Source organism: Coregonus lavaretus (assembly GCF_964263955.1).
Source record: "Coregonus lavaretus genome assembly, chromosome: 39".
Taxonomy (NCBI): domain Eukaryota; kingdom Metazoa; phylum Chordata; class Actinopteri; order Salmoniformes; family Salmonidae; genus Coregonus; species Coregonus lavaretus.
In genome coordinates, this window is record NC_140026.1 from 1,973,866 (window position 1) to 1,996,679 (window position 22,814).

At 44.5% G+C, this 22,814-nt stretch overlaps 1 protein-coding gene across 1 annotated transcript in view; it reads left to right on the forward strand.

Annotated features, from left to right (window-relative positions):
* The first annotated feature begins 583 nt into the window (after window positions 1-583).
* LOC311112879 (GRB2-associated-binding protein 1-like) overlaps window positions 584-22,814 on the forward strand; it is a 55,403-nt gene continuing 33,172 nt past the window's right edge. The window contains exons 1-6 of the mRNA XM_084156023.1: window positions 584-723; window positions 3,071-3,260; window positions 3,667-4,065; window positions 4,279-4,526; window positions 16,119-16,264; window positions 21,999-22,335. Of these exons, the coding sequence (XP_084012149.1) occupies window positions 666-723; window positions 3,071-3,260; window positions 3,667-4,065; window positions 4,279-4,526; window positions 16,119-16,264; window positions 21,999-22,335 (1,378 nt within the window). The 5' untranslated portion in view covers window positions 584-665. The remainder of the gene's footprint in view (window positions 724-3,070; window positions 3,261-3,666; window positions 4,066-4,278; window positions 4,527-16,118; window positions 16,265-21,998; window positions 22,336-22,814) is intronic.

Below are 22,814 nucleotides of genomic sequence, written 5' to 3' on the forward strand. Positions count from 1 at the left end.
TCCCATCTCCTTCTCTCCCTCTCTCCCTCCCATCTCCCCTCTCTCCCCCTCTCTCCCTCCCATCTCCCCTCTCTCCCTCTCTCCCCTCCCCCTCTCCCCTCTCCTCTCTCTCTCCTCTCCCCTATCTCGCCCTCTCTCCCCTCTCTCCCCTCCCTCCCATCTCCCCTCTCTCCCCCTCTCCCCCTCTCCCCTCTCTCCCTCTCTCCCTCCCATCTCCCCTCTCTCCCTCTCTCCCTCCCATCTCCCCTCTCTCCCTCTCTTCCTCCCATCTCCCCTCTCTCTCCCTCTCTCCCCCTCTCTCCCTCTCTCTCCCCCTCTCTCCCTCTCTCCCTCCCATCTCCCCTCTCTCCCTCCCTCCTCCCTCCCCTCTCCCTCTCTCCCTCTCTCCCTCTCTTCCCCCCATCTCCCCTCTCTCTCTCTCTCTCCCCCTATCTCGCCTCTCTCTCTCTCACCCCCTCCCCTATCTCCCTCTCTTCCCCCCATCTCCCCTCTCTCTCTCTCTCCCCCTATCTCGCCTCTCTCTCTCTCTCTCCCCCCTCCCCCTCCCTCTCTCCTAGGTGGATGCAGGCTTAACCTTTAATAAGAAGGATCTGGACAGTAGCTATGTGTTTGACGTGCGGACGGTGGAGAGGGTTTTCTACCTGGTGGCTGACAGTGAGGAAGACATGAACACGTGGATCAGGTGTATCTGTGATCTGTGTGGATTCAACCCTACTGACCACGGTATGATGACACACACACACACACACACACACACACACACACACACACACACACACACACACACACACACACACACACACACACACACACACACACACACACACACACACGAACGTACACACACATTTACAAACACACTCGTATTCATGACCATATGAACACACATATTAACACACATATTCATGAATACACATATATTCATGAACACATATATTCATGAACACATATATTCATGAACACATATATTCATGATCACACATTCATGAACACACATATTCATCATCACACATATTCATGAACACATATATTCATGATCACACATATTCATGAACACATATATTCATGATCACACATATTCATGATCACACATATATTCATGAACACATATATTCATGATCACACATATTCATGAACACATATATTCATGAACACATATATTCATGATCACACATATTCATGATCACACATATTCATGAACACACATATTCATGAACACATATATTCATGAACACACATATTCATCATCACACATATTCATGAACACATATATTCATAATCACACATATTCATGAACACATATATTCATGATCACACATATTCATGAACACATATATTCATGATCACACATATTCATGAATACACATATTCATGAACACACATATTCATGAACACACATATTCATGAACACATATATTCATGAACACATATATTCATGAACACACATATTCATGAATACACATATTCATGATCACACATATTCATGAACACATATATTCATGAACACATATATTCATGAACACATATATTCATGATCACACATATTCATGAACACATATATTCATGAACAGATATATTAATGATTACACATATTCATGATCACACATATTCATGAACACACATATTCATGAACACATATATTCATGAACACATATATTCATGAACACATATATTCATGATCACACATATTAATGAACACATATATTCATGAACACATATATTCATGATCACACATATTCATGAACACATATATTCATGATCACACATATTCATGAACACATATATTCATGAACACATATATTCATGAACACATATATTCATGATCACACATATTCATGAACACATATATTCATGATCACACATATTCATGAACACATATATTCATGAACACATATATTCATGAACACATATTCATGAACACATATATTCATGATCACACATATTCATGAACACATATATTCATGAACACATATATTCATGAACACATATATTCATGATCACACATATTCATGAACACATATATTCATGATCACACATATTCATGAACACACATATTCATGAACACACATATTCATGAACACATATATTCATGATCACACATATTCATGAACACACATATTCATGAACACATGCACTACCGTTCAAAAGTTTGGGGTCACTTAGAAATGTCATAGTTTTCTAAAGAAAAGCAATTTTTTTGTCCATTAAAATAACAGACATTGTTAATGTTGTAAATGGCTACTGTAGCTGGAAACGGCTGATTTTTTAATGGAATATCTACATAGGCGTACAGAGGCCCATTATCAGCAACCATCAGTCCTGTGTTCCAATGGCACGTTGTGTTTGCTAATCCAAGTTTATCATTTTAAAAGGCTAATTGTTCATTAGAAAACCCTTTTGCAATTATGTTAGCACAGCTGAAAACTGTTGTGTTGATTAAAGAAGCAATAAAACTGGCCTTCTTGAGACTAGTTGAGTATCTGGAGCATCAGCAATTGTGGGTTCGATTACAGGCTCAAAATGGCCAGAAACAAAGAACTGAAACTTGTCATTCTATTCTTGTTCTGAGAAATGAAGGCTATTCCAATGCGAGAAATTGCCAAGAAACTGAAGATCTCGTACAACGCTGTGTACTACTCCCTTCACAGAACAGCGCAAACTGGCTCTAACCAGAATAGAAAGAGGAGTGGGAGGCCCCGGTGCACAACTGAGCAGGAGGACAAATACATTAGAGTGTCTAGTTTGAGAAACAGACACCTCACAGGTCCTCAACTGACAGCTTCATTAAATAGTACCCGCAAAACACCAGTCTCAACGTCAACAGTGAAGAGGCGACTCCGGGATGCTGATCTTCTAGGCAGAGTTACAAAGAAAAAGCCATATCTCAGACTGGCAAATAAAAAGAACAGATTAAGATGGGCAGTCTGAGATATGGCTTTTTCTTTGCAACTCTGCCTAGAAGGTCAGCATCCCGGAGTCGCCTCTTCACTGTTGACGTTGAGACTGGGTCATTCTCTAAGGGTTGAAAACGTAGTTTCTATAAACCTCCAGCCATCTTTTACTGTTTCAGATAGATCCACCGTCGCCGCCCAAACCCCTATAGTCACGGTTACCACAGGCCACGCCCCCATCTCCATGGCGACCACCATCATGGCCCCTCCCCCTTACCAGCCGGTGAGGCACCAGGAATCAGTTAGCAGTCAGGAGGACGGAACAGACTACCTGTGGCTGTCACACTGCCAGAGCAAGACGCCACACAGGTACACACATACGGACACACACACACACACACACACAGACAGACGGTTGGTGGCACCTTAATTGGGGAGGACAGGCTCATGGTAATGGCTGGAGCGGAATCAGTGGAATGGTATCAAATACATCAAACACCCTGGTTTGATGCCATTCCATTCCATTCCATTTGCTCCGTTCCAGCCATTATTATGAGCCGTCCTCCCCTCAGCAGCCTCCTGTGACCCACACACACACACACACACACACACACACACACACACACACACACACACAAGTCACCTCTAATTAGAGAGTTACCAACAACATGTTGATAATGTCTTGTCTTCCTTGTTACAGAAATACTTCATTTCAAAATAAAAGTGTGTTTCAGAATAATAGTCCTCCCCGTCTGTGCTTATTTCTCTGTTTCAGGCCTCCAGTTGGTTCCTACCACTCCACCTCCTCTGACACAACAGACTACAATGATAACGCTCTCCCCTCCTCCCACTGGCCTCCTCCCTCTTCCTCCTCCTCCTCTTCCTCACCCTCCTCCCTCGCTAAAGGCCTCCCCCCTCAACCCCACACCAGCACCGGCCACTGGGCCGTCACCACAGAGACCAACCCTTTTAGCCAATCACAGGACAGCGGGGCAAGGGGTCACCCCTCCCCCCACCCCAGAAAACACTCCCTCCAGCTGCAGGCTGTGTCTCTCCCTCCCATCTGTAATGACATGGTCTTCAACATAGGGGGCGCTATAAACACTAAATCCCACAGTTTTAATTCTAATAGCAACGCAACCTACCAGGGACCCTCCTCTACTCCTAACACTGGGTAAGCTCTTATTGTTTGGTTTTGACTACTTTTAGTGTTTTCTAAAAAAAAAAAAACGTACAGTTTCAACTATTTTAACCAGAGCGACTTACAAGTAGTTAATTCATCTTTTATGTATTTAGTGAGTATGATGTCCTTGTGATTGATTTTATTGATTGTTTCATTTGTTCAGTTTATATTTAATTTTCTCACTATCCATCCACCCCCCCCCAGCTCACCCACACCAGGTCAGGGTGATTCCTCCACCCCTCCTCCACGCCCCCCCAAGCCCCTGGTCTCTGCCCCAGCCGAGGTGTCTTCTCTGGCCACGCTGTCGGCCTCACTCCACCGGTCTGCTTCGGAACCAGAGAGGAGCTATGGAGGAGGAAGAGGTGGAGGAGGAGGAGGACAGGGAGGAGGAGGAGGAGGAGGAAGAGCACCTCGTTGTAACACTATAGCTACCTCAGGCTATACACACACAGGTGAGACACACACACACACACACACACACACACACACACACACACACAGGTGAGACACACACACACACACACACACACACACACACACAGGTGAGACACACACACACACACACACACACACACACACACACACACACACACACACACACACACAGGTGAACACACACACACACACACACACACACACACACACACACACACACACACACACACACACACAGGTGAGACACACACACACACACACACACAGGTGAGACACACACACACACACACACAGGTGAGACACACACACACACACACACACACACACAGAAGTAGACTAGGACATATATACAGCGGCTGGTGAAAGTATTCACCCCCCTTGGCATTTTGCCTTACATCCTGGAATTAAAATGGATTTTTGGGGGTGTTTGTATCATTTGATTTACAAAACATGCCTACCACTTTGAAGATATTTTTTTATTGTGAAACAAACAAGAAATAAGACAAAAAAACAGAAAACTTGAGCGTGCATAACTATTCACCCCCCCAAAGTCAATACTTTGTAGAGCCACCTTTTGCAGCAATTACAGCTGCAAGTCTCTTGGGGTATGTCTCTATAAGCTTGGCACATCTAGCCACTGGTATTTTTGCCCATTCTTCAAGGCAAAACTGCTCCAGCTCCTTCAAGTTGGATGGGTTCCGCTGGTGTACAGCAAACTTTAAGTCATACCACAGATTCTCAATTAGATTGAGGTCTGGGCTTTGACTAGGCCATTCCAAGACATTTCAATGTTTCCCCTTAAACCACTCGAGTGTTGCTTTAGCAGTATGCTTAGGGTCATTGTCCTACTGGAAGGTGAACCTCCATCCCAGTCTCAAATCTCTGGAAGACTGAAACAGGTTTCCCTCCAGAATTTCCCTGTATTTAGCGCCATCCATCATTCCTTCAATTCTGACCATTTTCCCAGTCCCTGCCGATGAAAAACATCCCCACAGCATGATGCTGCCACCATCATGCTTCACTGTGGGGATGGTGTTCTCGGGGTGATGAGAGGTGTTGGGTTTGCGCTTTGTGGTTTGAAGAGAACAGTGAGGTCTACATTTTGTCAAGCCGGAGACGAGTGGCCGAGACGCTCCTGGACAAGGCGGAGACGAGTGGCCGAGACGCTCCTGGACAAGGCGGAGACGAGTGGCCGAGACGCTCCTGGACAAGCTGGAGACGAGTGGCCGAGACGCTCCTGGACAAGGCGGAGACGAGTGGCCGAGACGCTCCTGGACAAGGCGGAGACGAGTGGCCGAGACGCTCCTGGACAAGCCGGAGACGAGTGGCCGAGACGCTCCTGGACAAGCTGGAGACGAGTGGCCGAGACACCCCTGGACAAGGCGGAGACGAGTGGCCGAGACGCCCCTGGACAAGGCGGAGACGAGTGGCCGAGACGCTCCTGGACAAGGCGGAGACGAGTGGCCGAGACGCTCCTGGACAAGGCGGAGACGAGTGGCCGAGACGCTCCTGGACAAGCCGGAGACGAGTGGCCGAGACGCTCCTGGACAAGCCGGAGACGAGTGGCCGAGACACCCCTGGACAAGGCGGAGACGAGTGGCCGAGACGCCCCTGGACAAGGCGGAGACGAGTGGCCGAGACGCTCCTGGACAAGGCGGAGACGAGTGGCCGAGACGCTCCTGGACAAGGCGGAGACGAGTGGCCGAGACGCTCCTGGACAATATGGAGACGAGTGGCCGAGACGCTCCTGGACAATGCGGAGACAAGTGGCCGAGACGCTCCTGGACAAGGCGGAGACAAGTGGCCGAGACGCTCCTGGACAAGGCGGAGATGAGTGGCCGAGACGCTCCTGGACAAGGCGGAGACGAGTGGCCGAGACGCTCCTGGACAAGGCGGAGACGAGTGGCCGAGACGCTCCTGGACAAGCCGGAGACGAGTGGCCAAGACGCTCCTGGACAAGCTGGAGACGAGTGGCCGAGACGCTCCTGGACAAGGCGGAGACGAGTGGCCGAGACGCTCCTGGACAAGGCGGAGACGAGTCGCCGAGACGCTCCTGGACAAGCCGGAGACGAGTGGCCGAGACGCTCCTGGACAAGGCGGAGACGAGTGGCCGAGACGCTCCTGGACAAGCCGGAGACGAGTGGCCGAGACGCTCCTGGACAAGCCGGAGACGAGTGGCCGAGACGCTCCTGGACAAGGCGGAGACGAGTGGCCGAGACGCTCCTGGACAAGCCGGAGATGAGTGGCCGAGACGCTCCTGGACAAGGCGGAGACGAGTGGCCGAGACGCTCCTGGACAAGGCGGAGACGAGTGGCCGAGACGCTCCTGGACAAGGCGGAGACGAGGGGCAGAGACGCTCCTGGACAAGGCGGAGACGAGTGGCCGAGTAGCTCCTGGACAAGCCGGAGACGAGGGGCCGAGACGCTCCTGGACAAGCCGGAGATGAGTGGCCGAGACGCTCCTGGACAAGGTGGAGACGAGTGGCCGAGACGCTCCTGGACAAGGCGGAGACGAGTGGCCGAGACGCTCCTGGACAAGGCGGAGACGAGTGGCCGAGACGCTCCTGGACAAGGCGGAGACGAGTGGCCGAGACGCTCCTGGACAAGCCGGAGACGCTCCTGGACAAGGTGGAGACGAATGGCCGAGACGCTCCTGGACAAGCCGGAGACGAGTGGCCGAGACGCTCCTGGACAAGCCGGAGACGAGTGGCCGAGACGCTCCTGGACAAGCCGGAGACGAGTGGCCGAGACGCTCCTGGACAAGGCGGAGACGAGGGGCCGAGACGCTCCTGGACAAGGCGGAGACGAGGGGCTGAGACGGAGGCGTGGACAACAGTGGACGCATCAATTCAAGCTACAAGCCTAATGTCATTACAATACTCGCTAAGTGTTTTGTAACAGACGTCTCTTTCCAGTCATCAAATTGCAGGTGCACAGTGTTGGGCTTTGGATGCTGAAAAATATTTTGTGAGTTGATGAATGTGCGCGGGTAGCCTACAGGAGCGCCTTCGTTACGTGATTGTTTTTGACAATCAGATGAAAACGTCATGACCGGTTGTGTTTGCTGCTACGTTAAACGGTATAGGTGGCGTGTCCATAAGGATAGGGCAAGATAAGCTTTTCCTAAAGTAAATTGAATGAAATTGCCAAAATGATATAGCCTAATTAGCTTACTCCTGTCTATACAGAAATAAATACAAATCATTCAAAATAGGCTACCACACCAGAAAGCATGGTTTGGCCACAGAGGATCATTAGCTTCTTTTAAAATAAAAAAAATAAAAAGCTGTGGATTGTTTTAAATGGCATAGACTACAGTCGTAAGGGCCCGCATTTTCAAAATAGATGATTGTTGAGTTATGACTGTCAGTGAAAAGCAGTATTTAAAAATACAATCGCGGAAAATCTGTTTGGAAAGCAAATGGCTATTGATGTAAAGAGATGACAATGAAAAGACTCCAATCTATCTTTTAGTTATCAGTTAGGCTCAATGAATTTATCTTATTAGCACTAGTGGAGAACATTTGGCCATATCCCCGGTGAGTCTGTATATTCACTGTCTTTATCATTGGGGTCAGTGCCACTTTTGTTTGTTTTTGAACAATCATTTCCTCCTCCAGGTTAGATGGACGTCATATTGTATTTGTCTCCCCTTCTCCTAGGCCTAATATATGGATCAGACAACATCGTTTTTCTATTGATCTGTTTGTCGGTGTTCGCAGAGTAGGCTACCCTGTAATTTTTGTAGCATAAACAAAAATGCGTGCGCGCACTTGGGTGTCCCATACCAGTAAGAAATGAAATCTACTTTCACACCTGCTTTTTACATCCATTGAGAATGACAATAGTTCCTCACCATAGCAACGTAGCCTATTTGAAAAATCTTTCCAGCTCTCTCCCTTTCGATAACCACTCAGCATTAAAGGGGGGAAAAAATGTAATGCTCTGATCCGGTGGAAATTTCATAAAATAGGCCTACCATGATTACTTCTTATCCCTTGTGCAAATAGCCTCCAGCTGTGTCAGTCTGTCTAGAGCTCACTGACAGGAAACTCTGAGGGCCCAGAATATTTGATACAATGTTGCAAGTTTTCTAGCACAAGCCTTGGGCTGGACCCAGTTGATACAATGTTTCAAGTTCGTTGGGCTGGACCCAGATGATAGTTGATACAATGTTTCAAGTTCGTTGGGCAGGACCCAGTTAATAGTTGATACAATGTTTCAAGTTCGTTGGGCTGGACCCAGTTAATACTTGATACAATGTTTTAAATTCGTTGGGCTGGACCCAGTTGATAGTTGATACAATGTTTCAAGTTCGTTGGGCTGGACCCAGTTAATAGTTGATACAATGTTTCAAGTTCGTTGGGCTGGACCCAGTTGATAGTTGATACAATGTTGCAAGTTCGTTGCAGACAGGCCATGCGTAGCCAATGTGATTTATAGGATATTTATTTTTATCCGAATATTTTCTACCTACGGGCTGCAATGTTTTTATTTTGTTGGTTTATGTAGGCTATTTTTACATATTGGCAATAGAAGATACTTTTAGATTTGTATAATTTTCATTTAGATGGAATTTTGATTAACCACATGACATTGATTTTGAGATGAGACTTTATTATAAATTAAATTAAACTGTTCCACGAAAATGTGCATATGAAAATCATAATTGGCACGCAGATCAGCAGATCAGTAGAAATGGTACGACAACTTGGCAACTTAGCCGGCAACTTTAGGAGCCTAATGGCAGAATCTGAATCAACTTGGCACTTCAAATGGAAAAGGCAACTTTAGGAGCCTAATGGCAGAATCTGAATCAACTTGGCACTTCAAATGGAAAAGGCAACTTTAGGAGCCTAATGGCAGAATCTGAATCAACTTGGCACTTCAAATGGAAAAGGCAACTTTAGGAGCCTAATGGCAGAATCTGAATCAACTTGGCACTTCAAATGGAAAAGGCAACTTTAGGAGCCTAATGGCAGAATCTGAATCAACTTGGCACTTCAAATGGAAAAGGCAACTTCAGGAGCCTAATGGCAGAATCTGAATCAACTTGGCACTTCAAATGGAAAAGGCAACTTTAGGAGCCTAATGGCAGAATCTGAATCAACTTGGCACTTCAAATGGAAAAGGCAACTTTAGGAGCCTAATGGCAGAATCTGAATCAACTTGGCACTTCAAATGGAAAAGGCAACTTTAGGAGCCTAATGGCAGAATCTGAATCAACTTGGCACTTCAAATGGAAAAGGTAGCCGGCAACTTCAGGAGCCTAATGGCAGAATCTGAATCAACTTGGCACTTCAAATGGAAAAGGCAACTTTAGGAGCCTAATGGCAGAATCTGAATCAACTTGGCACTTCAAATGGAAAAGGCAACTTTAGGAGCCTAATGGCAGAATCTGAATCAACTTGGCACTTTAAATGGAAAAGGTAGCCGGCAACTTCAGGAGCCTAATGGCAGAATCTGAATCAACTTGGCACTTCGAATGGAAAAGGCAACTTCAGGAGCCTAATGGCAGAATCTGAATCAACTTGGCACTTCAAATGGAAAAGGCAACTTTAGGAGCCTAATGGAAGAATCTGAATCAACTTGGCACTTCAAATGGAAAAGGCAACTTTAGGAGCCTAATGGCAGAATCTGAATCAACTTGGCACTTCAAATGGAAAAGGCAACTTTAGGAGCCTAATGGCAGAATCTGAATCAACTTGGCACTTCAAATGGAAAAGGTAGCCGGCAACTTTAGGAGCCTAATGGCAGAATCTGAATCAACTTGGCACTTCAAATGGAAAAGGCAACTTTAGGAGCCTAATGGCAGAATCTGAATCAACTTGGCACTTCAAATGGAAAAGGTAGCCGGCAACTTTAGGAGCCTAATGGCAGAATCTGAATCAACTTGGCACTTCAAATGGAAAAGGTAGCCGGCAACTTCAGGAGCCTAATGGCAGAATCTGAATCAACTTGGCACTTCAAATGGAAAAGGCAACTTTAGGAGCCTAATGGCAGAATCTGAATCAACTTGGCACTTCAAATGGAAAAGGTAGCCGGCAACTTCAGGAGCCTAATGGCAGAATCTGAATCAACTTGGCACTTCAAATGGAAAAGGTAGCCGGCAACTTTAGGAGCCTAATGGCAGAATCTGAATCAACTTGGCACTTCAAATGGAAAAGGTAGCCGGCAACTTCAGGAGCCTAATGGCAGAATCTGAATCAACTTGGCACTTCAAATGGAAAAGGCAACTTTAGGAGCCTAATGGCAGAATCTGAATCAACTTGGCACTTCAAATGGAAAAGGTAGCCGGCAACTTCAGGAGTCTAATGGCAGAATCTGAATCAACTTGGCACTTCAAATGGAAAAGGCAACTTTAGGAGCCTAATGGCAGAATCTGAATCAACTTGGCACTTCAAATGGAAAAGGCAACTTTAGGAGCCTAATGGCAGAATCTGAATCAACTTGGCACTTCAAATGGAAAAGGTAGCCGGCAACTTTAGGAGCCTAATGGCAGAATCTGAATCAACTTGGCACTTCAAATGGAAAAGGCAACTTTAGGAGCCTAATGGCAGAATCTGAATCAACTTGGCACTTCAAATGGAAAAGGTAGCCGGCAACTTCAGGAGCCTAATGGCAGAATCTGAATCAACTTGGCACTTCAAATGGAAAAGGTAGCCGGCAACTTTAGGAGCCTAATGGCAGAATCTGAATCAACTTGGCACTTCAAATGGAAAAGGCAACTTTAGGAGCCTAATGGCAGAATCTGAATCAACTTGGCACTTCAAATGGAAACGGTAGCCGGCAACTTCAGGAGCCTAATGGCAGAATCTGAATCAACTTGGCACTTCAAATGGAAAAGGTAGCCGGCAACTTTAGGAGCCTAATGGCAGAATCTGAATCAACTTGGCACTTCAAATGGAAAAGGCAACTTTAGGAGCCTAATGGCAGAATCTGAATCAACTTGGCACTTCAAATGGAAAAGGTAGCCGGCAACTTTAGGAGCCTAATGGCAGAATCTGAATCAACTTGGCACTTCAAATGGAAAAGGTAGCCGGCAACTTTAGGAGCCTAATGGCAGAATCTGAATCAACTTGGCACTTCAAATGGAAAAGGTAGCCGGCAACTTTAGGAGCCTAATGGCAGAATCTGTGAAGAACAGCAGCAGCTGGCAGCGGGAGGAGGAGGGTCGGGAACAGCCCCCCACCCCCTTCTGGTTAGGCTATATTGATCTCTGGCTCCCTCTTTAATAATTTGTCTTAATTTTTTTTCTTAATCTTATCTTAATCTGTTTGTATAATTTTTAATCGCAGTGCTTAAAGCATCAGACAAGCTCAGTAACCTACACATAGTTGATTTTATTCAAACATAGGATGTGTCTAAATATGGAAAAATACATTTTAAAAAATGTTGACCAATTGATTGAACAGATGACTCTTGGTTGACCAATATTATTTTTGTCGGGGACAGCTCCAGTATTGATACACCATCCAAAGTGTAATTAATAACTTCACCATGCTCAAAGGAATATTCAATGTCTGTTTATTTTTTACCCATCTACCAATCGGTGCCCTTCTTTGCAAGGCATTGGAAAACCTCCCTGGTCTTTGTGGTTGAATCTGTGTTTGAAATTCACTGCTCGACTGAGGGACCTTACAGATAATTGTATGTGTTGGGTACAGAGATGAGGTAGTCATTCAAAAATCATGTTAAACACTATTATTGCACACAGAGTGAGTCCATGCAACTTATTATGTGACTTGTTAAGCACATTATTACTCCTGCTCTTATTTAGGTTTGCCAATACTTATTGACTCAAGACATTTCAGCTTTTCATTTTGAATTAATTTGTTAAAAAAATTAAAAAAAAACATAATTACGCTGACATTATAAATAATTAATAAAAATAATTGGTCATTTAGCAGACGCTCTTATCCAGAGCGACTTACAAGAGCAATTAGGGTTAAGTGCCTTGCTCAAGGGCACATCGACAGATTTTTCACCTAGTCGGCTCGGGGATTAGAACCAGCGACCTTTCGGTTACTGGCACAACGCTCTTAACCACTAAGCTACCTGCCGCCCTAGGTAGCGGCATTATGGGGTATACAAAATGTGGAAAAAGTTAAGGGGTGTGAATACTTTCTGAAGGCACTGTATGTATACACAGTACCAGTCAAAAGTTTGGACACACCTACTCATTCAAGGGTTTTTCTTTATTTTTACTATTTTCTACATTGTAGAATAGTAGTGAAGACAACAAAACTATGAAATAACACATATGGAATCATGTAGTAACCAAAAAAGTGTTAAACAAATCAAAATATATTTAATATTTGAGATTCTTCAAAGTAGCCACCCCTTTGCCTTGCTGACAGCTTTGCACACTCTTGGCATTCTCTCAACCAGCTTCACCTGGAATGCTTTTCCAACAGTCTTGAAAGAGTTCCCACATATGCTGAGCACTTGTTGGCTGCTTTTCCTTCACTCTGCCGTCCGACTCATCCCAAACCATCTCAATTGGGTTGAGGTCAGGGGATTGTGGAGGCCAGGTCATCTGATGCAGCACTCCATCACTCTCCTTCTTGGTAAAATAGCCCTTACACAGCCTGGAGGTGTGTTGGGTCATTGTCCTGTTAAAAAACAAATGATAGTCCCACTAAACCCAAACCAGATGGGATGGCGTATCGCTGCAGAATGCTGTGGTAGCCATGCTGATTGAGTGTCCCTTGAATTCTAAATAAATCACTGACAGTGTCACCAGCAAAGCACCCCCACACCATCACACCTCCTCCTCCATGCTTTACGGTGGGAACCACACATGCGGAGATCATCCGTTCACCCACACCGCGTCTCACAAAGACACGGCGGTTGGAACCAAAAATCTCCAATTTGGACTTCAGACCAAAGGACACATTTCCACCGGTCTAATGTCCATTGCTCGTGTTTCTTGGCCCAAGCAAGTCTCTTCTTCTTATTGGTGTCCCTTAGTAGTGGTTTCTTTGCAGGAATTCGACCATGAAGGCCTGATTCACACAGTCCCCTCTGAACAGTTGATGTTGAGATGTGTCTGTGACTTGAACTTTGTGAAGTATTTATTTGGGCTGCAATCTGAGGTGCAGTTAACTCTAATGAACTTATCCTCTGCAGCAGAGGTAACTCTGGGTCTTCCATTCCTGTGGCGGTCCTCATGAGAGCCAGTTTCATCATAGCGCTTGATGGTTTTTGCGACTGCACTTGAAGAAACATTCAAAGGTGTGGAAATTTTCCAGATTGACTGACCTTCATGTCTTAAAGTAATGATGGACTGTCATTTCTCTTTGCTTATTTGAGCTGTTCTTGCCATAATGTGGACTTGGTCTTTTACAAATAGGGTTATCTTCTGTATACCCAACCTACCTTGTCACAACACAATTGATTGGCTCAAACGCATTAAGAAGGAAAGAAATTCCACAAATTAACTTTTAAGAAGGCACACCTGTTAATTGAAATGCATTCCAGGTGACTACCTCATGAAGCTGGTTGAGAGAATGCCAAGAGTGTTGCAAAGCTGTCATCAAAGCAAAGGGTGGCTATTTGAAGAATCTCAAATATAAAATATATTTTGATTTGTTTAACACTTTTTTGGTTACTACATGATTCCATATGTGTTATTTCGTAGTTTTGATGTCTTCACTATTATTCTACAATGTAGAAAATAGTAAAAAATAATAAAGAAAAACCCTTGAATGAGTAGGTGTGTCCAAACTTTTGACTGGTACTGTATATATATAAATATCAGTCTCGAACAGGATGATCTATTTCGGATGGAATTGATGGAGCGGGAGAACGACTGCAACGATACTCAAGGTTGTTTTTAAAACTCTGCAGCTGCAATAAAACCATTTGTTTCTTTACGATAAAAAAAATAGATTGACCCCCCCGAAAGCCAGATGGAGAGATGTTAATAAGACACCCATTCAGTCTTAATTTCAGTTCATATTAGTCCTAATGTGACTGTAGCAAATGTACCTGTCACAAGAAAAATACTTACCAGGTGATGAGATGATGCATGCATTGTGAAACTGCGCTCCATATGAGATGCACTGTCTGTCCCCACCCTGAGCGTTGACAGAGAGAAAGAGGTGAAGCGAGAGGGTTTACTCCCATCAAAATTGGTCCACGATAAGCAGACCAATAAGCAGACTGATAAACAGACCGCCTGCCTTCCCGCCTTTGGGACAACGACTCCCATTGTTAGGGTGGAAACAAGACCATCTTATCATTATATGCAGTATCTCTGGCGTTGATGAAACAAGACCATCTTATCATTCATTATATACAGTATCACTGGTGGTGATGAAACAAGACCATCTTATCATTATATACAGTATCTCTGGTGTTGATGAAACAAGACCATCTTATCATTCATTATAAATTATATAGTATCTCTGACGTTGATGATTGATCATGCAGATAGCAGAACAGAGAAGGCCATAGAGAGAAGCCAGATTTAGACATCTCATATAGTTCCATTTCAAGTCATGCTGTTCATATAAATAATTTATTATAATTTACCGGTTTCTCGCAGTTATTTATCCCGGGAAAAGGGAGTGGGTTTGGGCGGGAAATCTCTGTAACCCAGTTCCTGCTATTAAAACCTAACACACACACACACACACACACACACAGGTGAGAGATCTCGATCTTGTTATGTCTGATATGTCAAATCAAATCAAATTGTATTTGACAGTGAAATGCTTACTTGCAAGCCCTTAACCAACAATGCAGTTTTAAGAAAAATAAGTTTTAAGAATGTATTTACTAAAGAAACTGAAGTAAAAAATAGACAAATAGCAAATAATTAAAGAGCAGCAGTAAAATAACAGTAGGGAGGCTATATACAGGGGGTACCGGTACAGAGTCAATGTGAGAGGGCACCAGTTAGTCGATGTAATTGAGGTAATATGTACATGTGGGTAGAGGTAAAGTGACTATGCATAGATAATAAACAGAGAGTAGCAGCAGCGTAAAAGAGGGGGGGGGGGGGGGGGGAATGCAAATAGTCCGGGTAGCCATGATTAGCTGTTCAGGAGTCTTATGGCTTGGGAGTAGAAGCTGTTAAGAAGCCTTTTGGACCTAGACTTGGCGCTCCGGTACCGCTTGCCGTGCGGTATCAGAGAGAACAGTCTATGACTAGGGGGGTTTAGTCTTTGACAACTTTTAGGGCCTTCCCTATGACACCGCCTGGTATAGAGGTCCTCGATGGCAGGAAGCTTGGCCCCAGTGATGTACTGGGTCGTACGCACTACCCTCTGTAGTGCCTTGCGGTCGGATGCCGAGCAGTTGCCATACCAGGCAGTGATGCAACCAGTCAGGATGCTCTCGATGGTGCAGCAGTATATCTTTTTGAGGATCTGAGGACCCATGCCAAATCTTTTCAGTCTCCTGAGGGGGAAATAGGCTTTGTCGTGCCCTCTTCACAACTGTCTTGGTGTGTTTGGACCATGTTCCGTTTGTTGGTGATGTGGACACCAAGGAACTTGAAGCTCTCAACCTGCTCCACTACAGCCCCGTCGATGAGAACGGGGGCGTGCTCTGTCCTCTTTTTCCTGTAGTCCACAATCATCTCCTTTGTGTCTATTACAGGCACAGGTTCCCAGGAGAGCTATGCTGTACCAAGGTCCCTCTCTGACCAGACCAGAGCCAGCATGTTTGACCAGACCAGAGCCAGCATGTTTGACCAGACCAGGGCCAGCATGTTTGAGTTTAGCGACAGCTTCAACAGCTACTTTGTGAGTACATCAGTGGTTTTTACAATTTTTATAATTATCAATGGATAAGATATGTTACTAATATAGACCGACAAAGGGTTCATCAACTAGCTAGCTACTAGGATACTATAAGATATGTTACTAATGTAGACCAACAAAGGGTTCATCAACTAGCTAGCTACTAGGATACTATAAGATATGTTACTAACGTAGACCAACAAAGGGTTCATCAACTAGCTAGCTACTAGGATACTATAAGATATGTTACTAACGTAGACCAACAAAGGGTTCATCAACTAGCTAGCTACTAGGATACTATAAGATATGTTACTAACGTAGACCAACAAAGGGTTCATCAACTAGCTAGCTACTAGGATACTATAAGATATGTTACTAACGTAGACCAACAAAGGGTTCATCAACTAGCTAGCTACTAGGATACTATAAGATATGTTACTAACGTAGACCAACAAAGGGTTCATCAACTAGCTAGCTACTAGGATACTATAAGATATGTTACTAACGTAGACCAACAAAGGGTTCATCAACTAGCTAGCTACTAGGATACTATAAGATATGTTACTAACGTAGACCAACAAAGGGTTCATCAACTAGCTAGCTACTAGGATACTATAAGATATGTTACTAACGTAGACCAACAAAGGGTTCATCAACTAGCTAGCTACTAGGATACTAAAAGATATGTTACTAACGTAGACCAACAAAGGGTTCATCAACTAGCTAGCTACTAGGATACTATAAGATATGTTACTAACGTAGACCGACAAAGGGTTCATCAACTAGCTAGCTACTAGGATACTATAAGATATGTTACTAACGTAGACCAACAAAGGGTTCATCAACTAGCTAGCTACTAGGATACTATAAGATATGTTACTAACGTAGACCAACAAAGGGTTCATCAACTAGCTAGCTACTAGGATACTATAAGATATGTTACTAACGTAGACCAACAAAGGGTTCATCAACTAGCTAGCTACTAGGATACTATAAGATATGTTACTAACGTAGACCAACAAAGGGTTCATCAACTAGCTAGCTACTAGGATACTAAAAGATATGTTACTAACGTAGACCAACAAAGGGTTCATCAACTAGCTAGCTACTAGGATACTATAAGATATGTTACTAACGTAGACCGACAAAGGGTTCATCAACTAGCTAGCTACTAGGATACTATAAGATATGTTACTAACGTAGACCAACAAAGGGTTCATCAACTAGCTAGCTACTAGGATACTATAAGATATGTTACTAACGGAGACCAACAAAGGGTTCATCAACTAGCTAGCTACTAGGATACTATAAGATATGTTACTAACGTAGACCAACAAAGGGTTCATCAACTAGCTAGCTACTAGGATACTAAAATATATGTTACTAACGTAGACCAACAAAGGGTTCATCAACTAGCTAGCTACTAGGATACTATAAGATATGTTACTAACGTAGACCAACAAAGGGTTCATCAACTAGCTAGCTACTAGGATACTATAAGATATGTTACTAACGTAGACCAACAAAGGGTTCATCAACTAGCTAGCTACTAGGATACTATAAGATATGTTACTAACGTAGACCAACAAAGGGTTCATCAACTAGCTAGCTACTAGGATACTATAAGATATGTTACTAACGGAGACCAACAAAGGGTTCATCAACTAGCTAGCTACTAGGATACTATAAGATATGTTACTAACGTAGACCAACAAAGGGTTCATCAACTAGCTAGCTACTAGGATACTATAAGATATGTTACTAACGTAGACCAACAAAGGGTTCATCAACTAGCTAGCTACTAGGATACTATAAGATATGTTACTAACGTAGACCAACAAAGGGTTCATCAACTAGCTAGCTACTAGGATACTATAAGATATGTTACTAACGTAGACCAACAAAGGGTTCATCAACTAGCTAGCTACTAGGATACTATAAGATATGTTACTAACGTAGACCAACAAAGGGTTCATCAACTAGCTAGCTACTAGGATACTAAAAGATATGTTACTAACGTAGACCAACAAAGGGTTCATCAACTAGCTAGCTACTAGGATACTATAAGATATGTTACTAACGTAGACCAACAAAGGGTTCATCAACTAGCTAGCTACTAGGATACCAAAAGATATGTTACTAACGTAGACCAACAAAGGGTTCATCAACTAGCTAGCTACTAGGATACTATAAGATATGTTACTAACGTAGACCAACAAAGGGTTCATCAACTAGCTAGCTACTAGGATACTATAAGATATGTTACTAACGTAGACCAACAAAGGGTTCATCAACTAGCCAGCTACTAGGATACTATAAGATATGTTACTAACGTAGACCAACAAAGGGTTCATCAACTAGCTAGCTACTAGGATACTATAAGATATGTTACTAACGTAGACCAACAAAGGGTTCATCAACTAGCTAGCTACTAGGATACTATAAGATATGTTACTAACGTAGACCAACAAAGGGTTCATCAACTAGCTAGCTACTAGGATACTATAAGATATGTTACTAACGTAGACCAACAAAGGGTTCATCAACTAGCTAGCTACTAGGATACTATAAGATACAGTGGGGGGAAAAAGTATTTAGTCAGCCACCAATTGTGCAAGTTCTCCCACTTAAAAAGATGAGAGAGGCCTGTAATTTTCATCATAGGTACATGTCAACTATGACAGACAAAATGAGAAAAAAAAATCCAGAAAATCATATTGTAGGATTTTTTATGAATTTATTTGCAAATTATGGTGGAAAATAAGTATTTGGTCACCTACAAACAAGCAAGATTTCTGGCTCTCACAGACCTGTAACTTATTCTTTAAGAGGCTCCTCTGTCCTCCACTCGTTACCTGTATTAATGGCACCTGTTTGAACTTGTTATCAGTATAAAAGTCACCTGTCCACAACCTCAAACAGTCACACTCCAAACTCCACTATGGCCAAGACCAAATACTTTTTTTCCCCACTGTATGTTACTAACGTAGACCAACAAAGGGTTCATCAATTAGCTAGCTACTAGGATACTAAAAGATTAGGTCGGTGCGACAATAGCAGGCTTTTGGTTGAAGCTCATTGTAAAATAACAATTTCCCTACTGTCATATCTAAGCTTACAATTTATAACATTTTTGACGTTTGCGTTTTTCTGGATTTTTTTGTTGCTATTCATGTCTTAAAGTAATGATGGACTGTCGTTTCTCTTTGCTTATTTGAGCTGTTCTTGCCATAATGTGGACTTGGTCTTTTACAAATAGGGTTATCTTCTGCATTTAGTGCTGCAGTGCATCTCCTCCTCATGGACTGCACCAGATTTGCCAGTTCTTGCTGTGAGATACCCCACTCTTCCACCAAGGCACCTGCAAGTTCCCGGACATTTCTGGGGGGAATAGCCCTAGCCCTCACCCTCCGATCCAACAGGTCCCAGACGTGCTCAATGGGATTGAAATCCAGGCTCTTCGCTGGCCATGGCAGAACACTGACATTCCTGTCTTGCAGGAAATCACGCACAGAACGAGCAGTATGGCTGGTGGCATTGTCATGCTGGAGGGTCATGTCAGGATGAGCCTGCAGGAAGGGTACCACATGAGGGAGGAGGATGTCTTCCCTATAACGCTCAGCGTTGAGATTGCCTGCAATGACAACAAGCTCAGTCCGATGATGCTGTGACACACCGCCCCAGACCATGACGGACCCTCCGCCTCCAAATCGATCCCGCTCCAGAGTACAGGCCTCGGTGTAACGCTCATTCTTTCGACGATAGACGCAAATCAGACCATCACCCCTGGTGAGACAAAACCGTGACTCGTCAGTGAAGAGCACTTTTTGCCAGTCCTGTCTGGTCCAGCGACGGTGGATTTGTGCCCATAGGCGACGTTGTTGCCGGTGATGTCTGGTGAGGACCTGCATTACAACAGGCCTACAAGTCCTCAGTCCAGCCTCTCTCAGCGTATTGCGGACAGTCTGAGCACTGATGGAGGGATTGTGCGTTCCTGGTGTAACTCGGGCAGTTGTTGTTGCCATCCTGTACCTGTCCCGCAGGTGTGATGTTCGGATGTACCGATCCTGTGCAGGTGTTGTTACACGTGGTCTGCCACTGCGAGGACGATCAGCTGTCCGTCCTGTCTCCCTGTAGCGCTGTCTTAGGCGTCTCACAGTACGGACATTGCAATTTATTGCCTTGGCCACATCTGCAGTCCTCATGCCTCCTTGCAGCATGCCTAAGGCACGTTCACGCAGATGAGCAGGGATCCTGGGCGTCTTTCTTTTGGTGTTTTTCAGAGTCAGTACATTTACATTTACATTTACGTCATTTAGCAGACGCTCTTATCCAGAGCGACTTACAAATTGGTGCATTCACCTTATAGCCAGTGGCATAACCACTTTACAATTTATTTATTTTTTTTTGGGGGGGGGGGGGGGGTAGAAGGATTACTTTATCCTATCCCAGGTATTCCTTAAAGAGGTGGGGTTTCAAATGTCTCCGGAAGGTAGAAAGGCCTCTTTAGTGTCCTAAGTTTTCATAACTGTGACCTTAATTGCCTGCCGTCTGTAAGCTGTCTTAACGACCGTTCCACAGGTGCATGTTCATTAATTGTTTATGGTTCATTGAACAAGCATGGGAAACAGTGTTTAAACCCTTTACAATGAAGATATGTGAAGTTATTTGGATTTCTACGAATTATCTTTGAAAGACAGGGTCCTTAAATACACACAACTTTAAGCTCCATATTAATTTGACAGAGGTAATGAACAATTGATAAAACAGGACCATGTTTGCAAAACAAGTGTTTCTTAGCTTATGTCAATATTACGCAGGTAAGCTAACAGTTTAGGGAAATCAGGAATGCAGACAGGCTCTATAGACCTCTATATATGAGTGACTGTGTCCAACACACCACCTCCTGTTGTTATGTTGGGTACCTACTGACCCCCCCCAAAAAACTGTCATGTATTGCTAAATAAACCAGTTAGAGATAGTCTACGAGAAGTGTAAAAGCAGAGCTTTTGGAAGTGTAAAAGCAGAGCTTGGAAGTGTAAAAGCAGAGCTTGCTTGGAAGTCTTGGAAGTGTAAAAGCAGAGCTTGCTTCCGTATAATAATTTTAAAAAAGCTTGAAAAGGTAGTGGAATGGGTTTAGTGTGGTGTGTTGACGAATCCAATACTTTCACTTGTATGCGTTACAAATCACATTATTGTGGGAGCAAATATGAATTAGGCTGTTTGAGAAGGTTTGAATTCTAAGCAACCTGCATACACATTGTTTGAAGTACAATAGACCAACATAGCTACTGTACTAGTACTTCAAAGCTGTGTGCTGAAAAAAAAACCTTGGTAGAGCATGGGTGGAGTAGGCAATGTGGTGCTCATGTGCATCTTCTTTATTTATTTTTTAGCTTCAGACCAATGCACACTTAAAACAGTTAACCTTTCTCAACTGTCTCTCTCTCTCCCCCCTCTCTCTCTCTATCTCTCTGCCCCCTCTCTCCCCGTCTCTCTCTCTCTCTCGCTCTGCATCTCTCTCTCCCCCCTCTCGCTCTCTCTCTCTCTCCCCCCCGTGCCTCTCTCCCCTCTCTCTCTCTGCATCTCTCTCTCCTCTCTCTCTCTCCCCCCTTTCTCTCCCCTCTCTCTCTCCCCTCTCTCTCTCCCTGCTCTCTCTCTCCCCTCCCCCTCCCTCTCCCCCCTCTCTCTCCCTCTCTCTGCATCTCCCCACCCCCATCCCCCCCCCCACCACCAGATGAATAACGGCATGGTACCATTAGGTGGAATGTGTCCAGGAGATGAAGATGTGGATGAGAACTATGTTCCCATGAGCGCTTCCGACACCTCCCTCGTCTCCCTACCGACCCCCTCCTTACCCGACCCCCCCTCCCAGGACCCTAACTACGTCATCATGACCCCCTGCCCTGGAGAACTGCCTTCGCTGGGGAGACAGGTACCCCCACCTGCACACCTGGGGTTCCGCTCCTCCCCCCACAACCCCCACACACCCCCATCTCGCAGACACACCACTGGGGGAGGAGGGGGAGACACCCAACCACCACCCATTCACCGAAACCTCAAACCCCGGAAAGGTAAGTGTTTATGTATGGAAGGGTGTTCATTCTGCTATGTCATCCATGCCTGCTTACAACCATATGTTTATGTAGCATATGCAGCAGCCCAGTGGTTGATAATCTGCTCTGCTGTACAGGCTGTTTCGACTTGGTTTGGTCATTCTCCATCTTGCTTTAAAAGGTGTTCACTGCTCTGTGGTCCCTTGGTGTTTTTGTGTTTAATCAACGTTATTTTATTGTCGCTGCTTCAAAGGTGTAACCTACTGTCATCTCATCTATCAGTCTTCCTCCTGGCTTTTTTTTTTTGGGTGGGAAGCCATGTGTTGCTGTCGCTGTGGTATATTCATTCAGCGGGTCTGATCATGGAGTGTGTGTAGCGTTCCGATGTGATGTCGTAGGGGTCAAAAGGTGATGGGGGGTCTTTTGGTTGTGGTCATTTGTCCTAGTGGTGTGGGCTTTCTTTGGCTTTGTGTTTGTGTGGAATGGGCCTGCTGCTA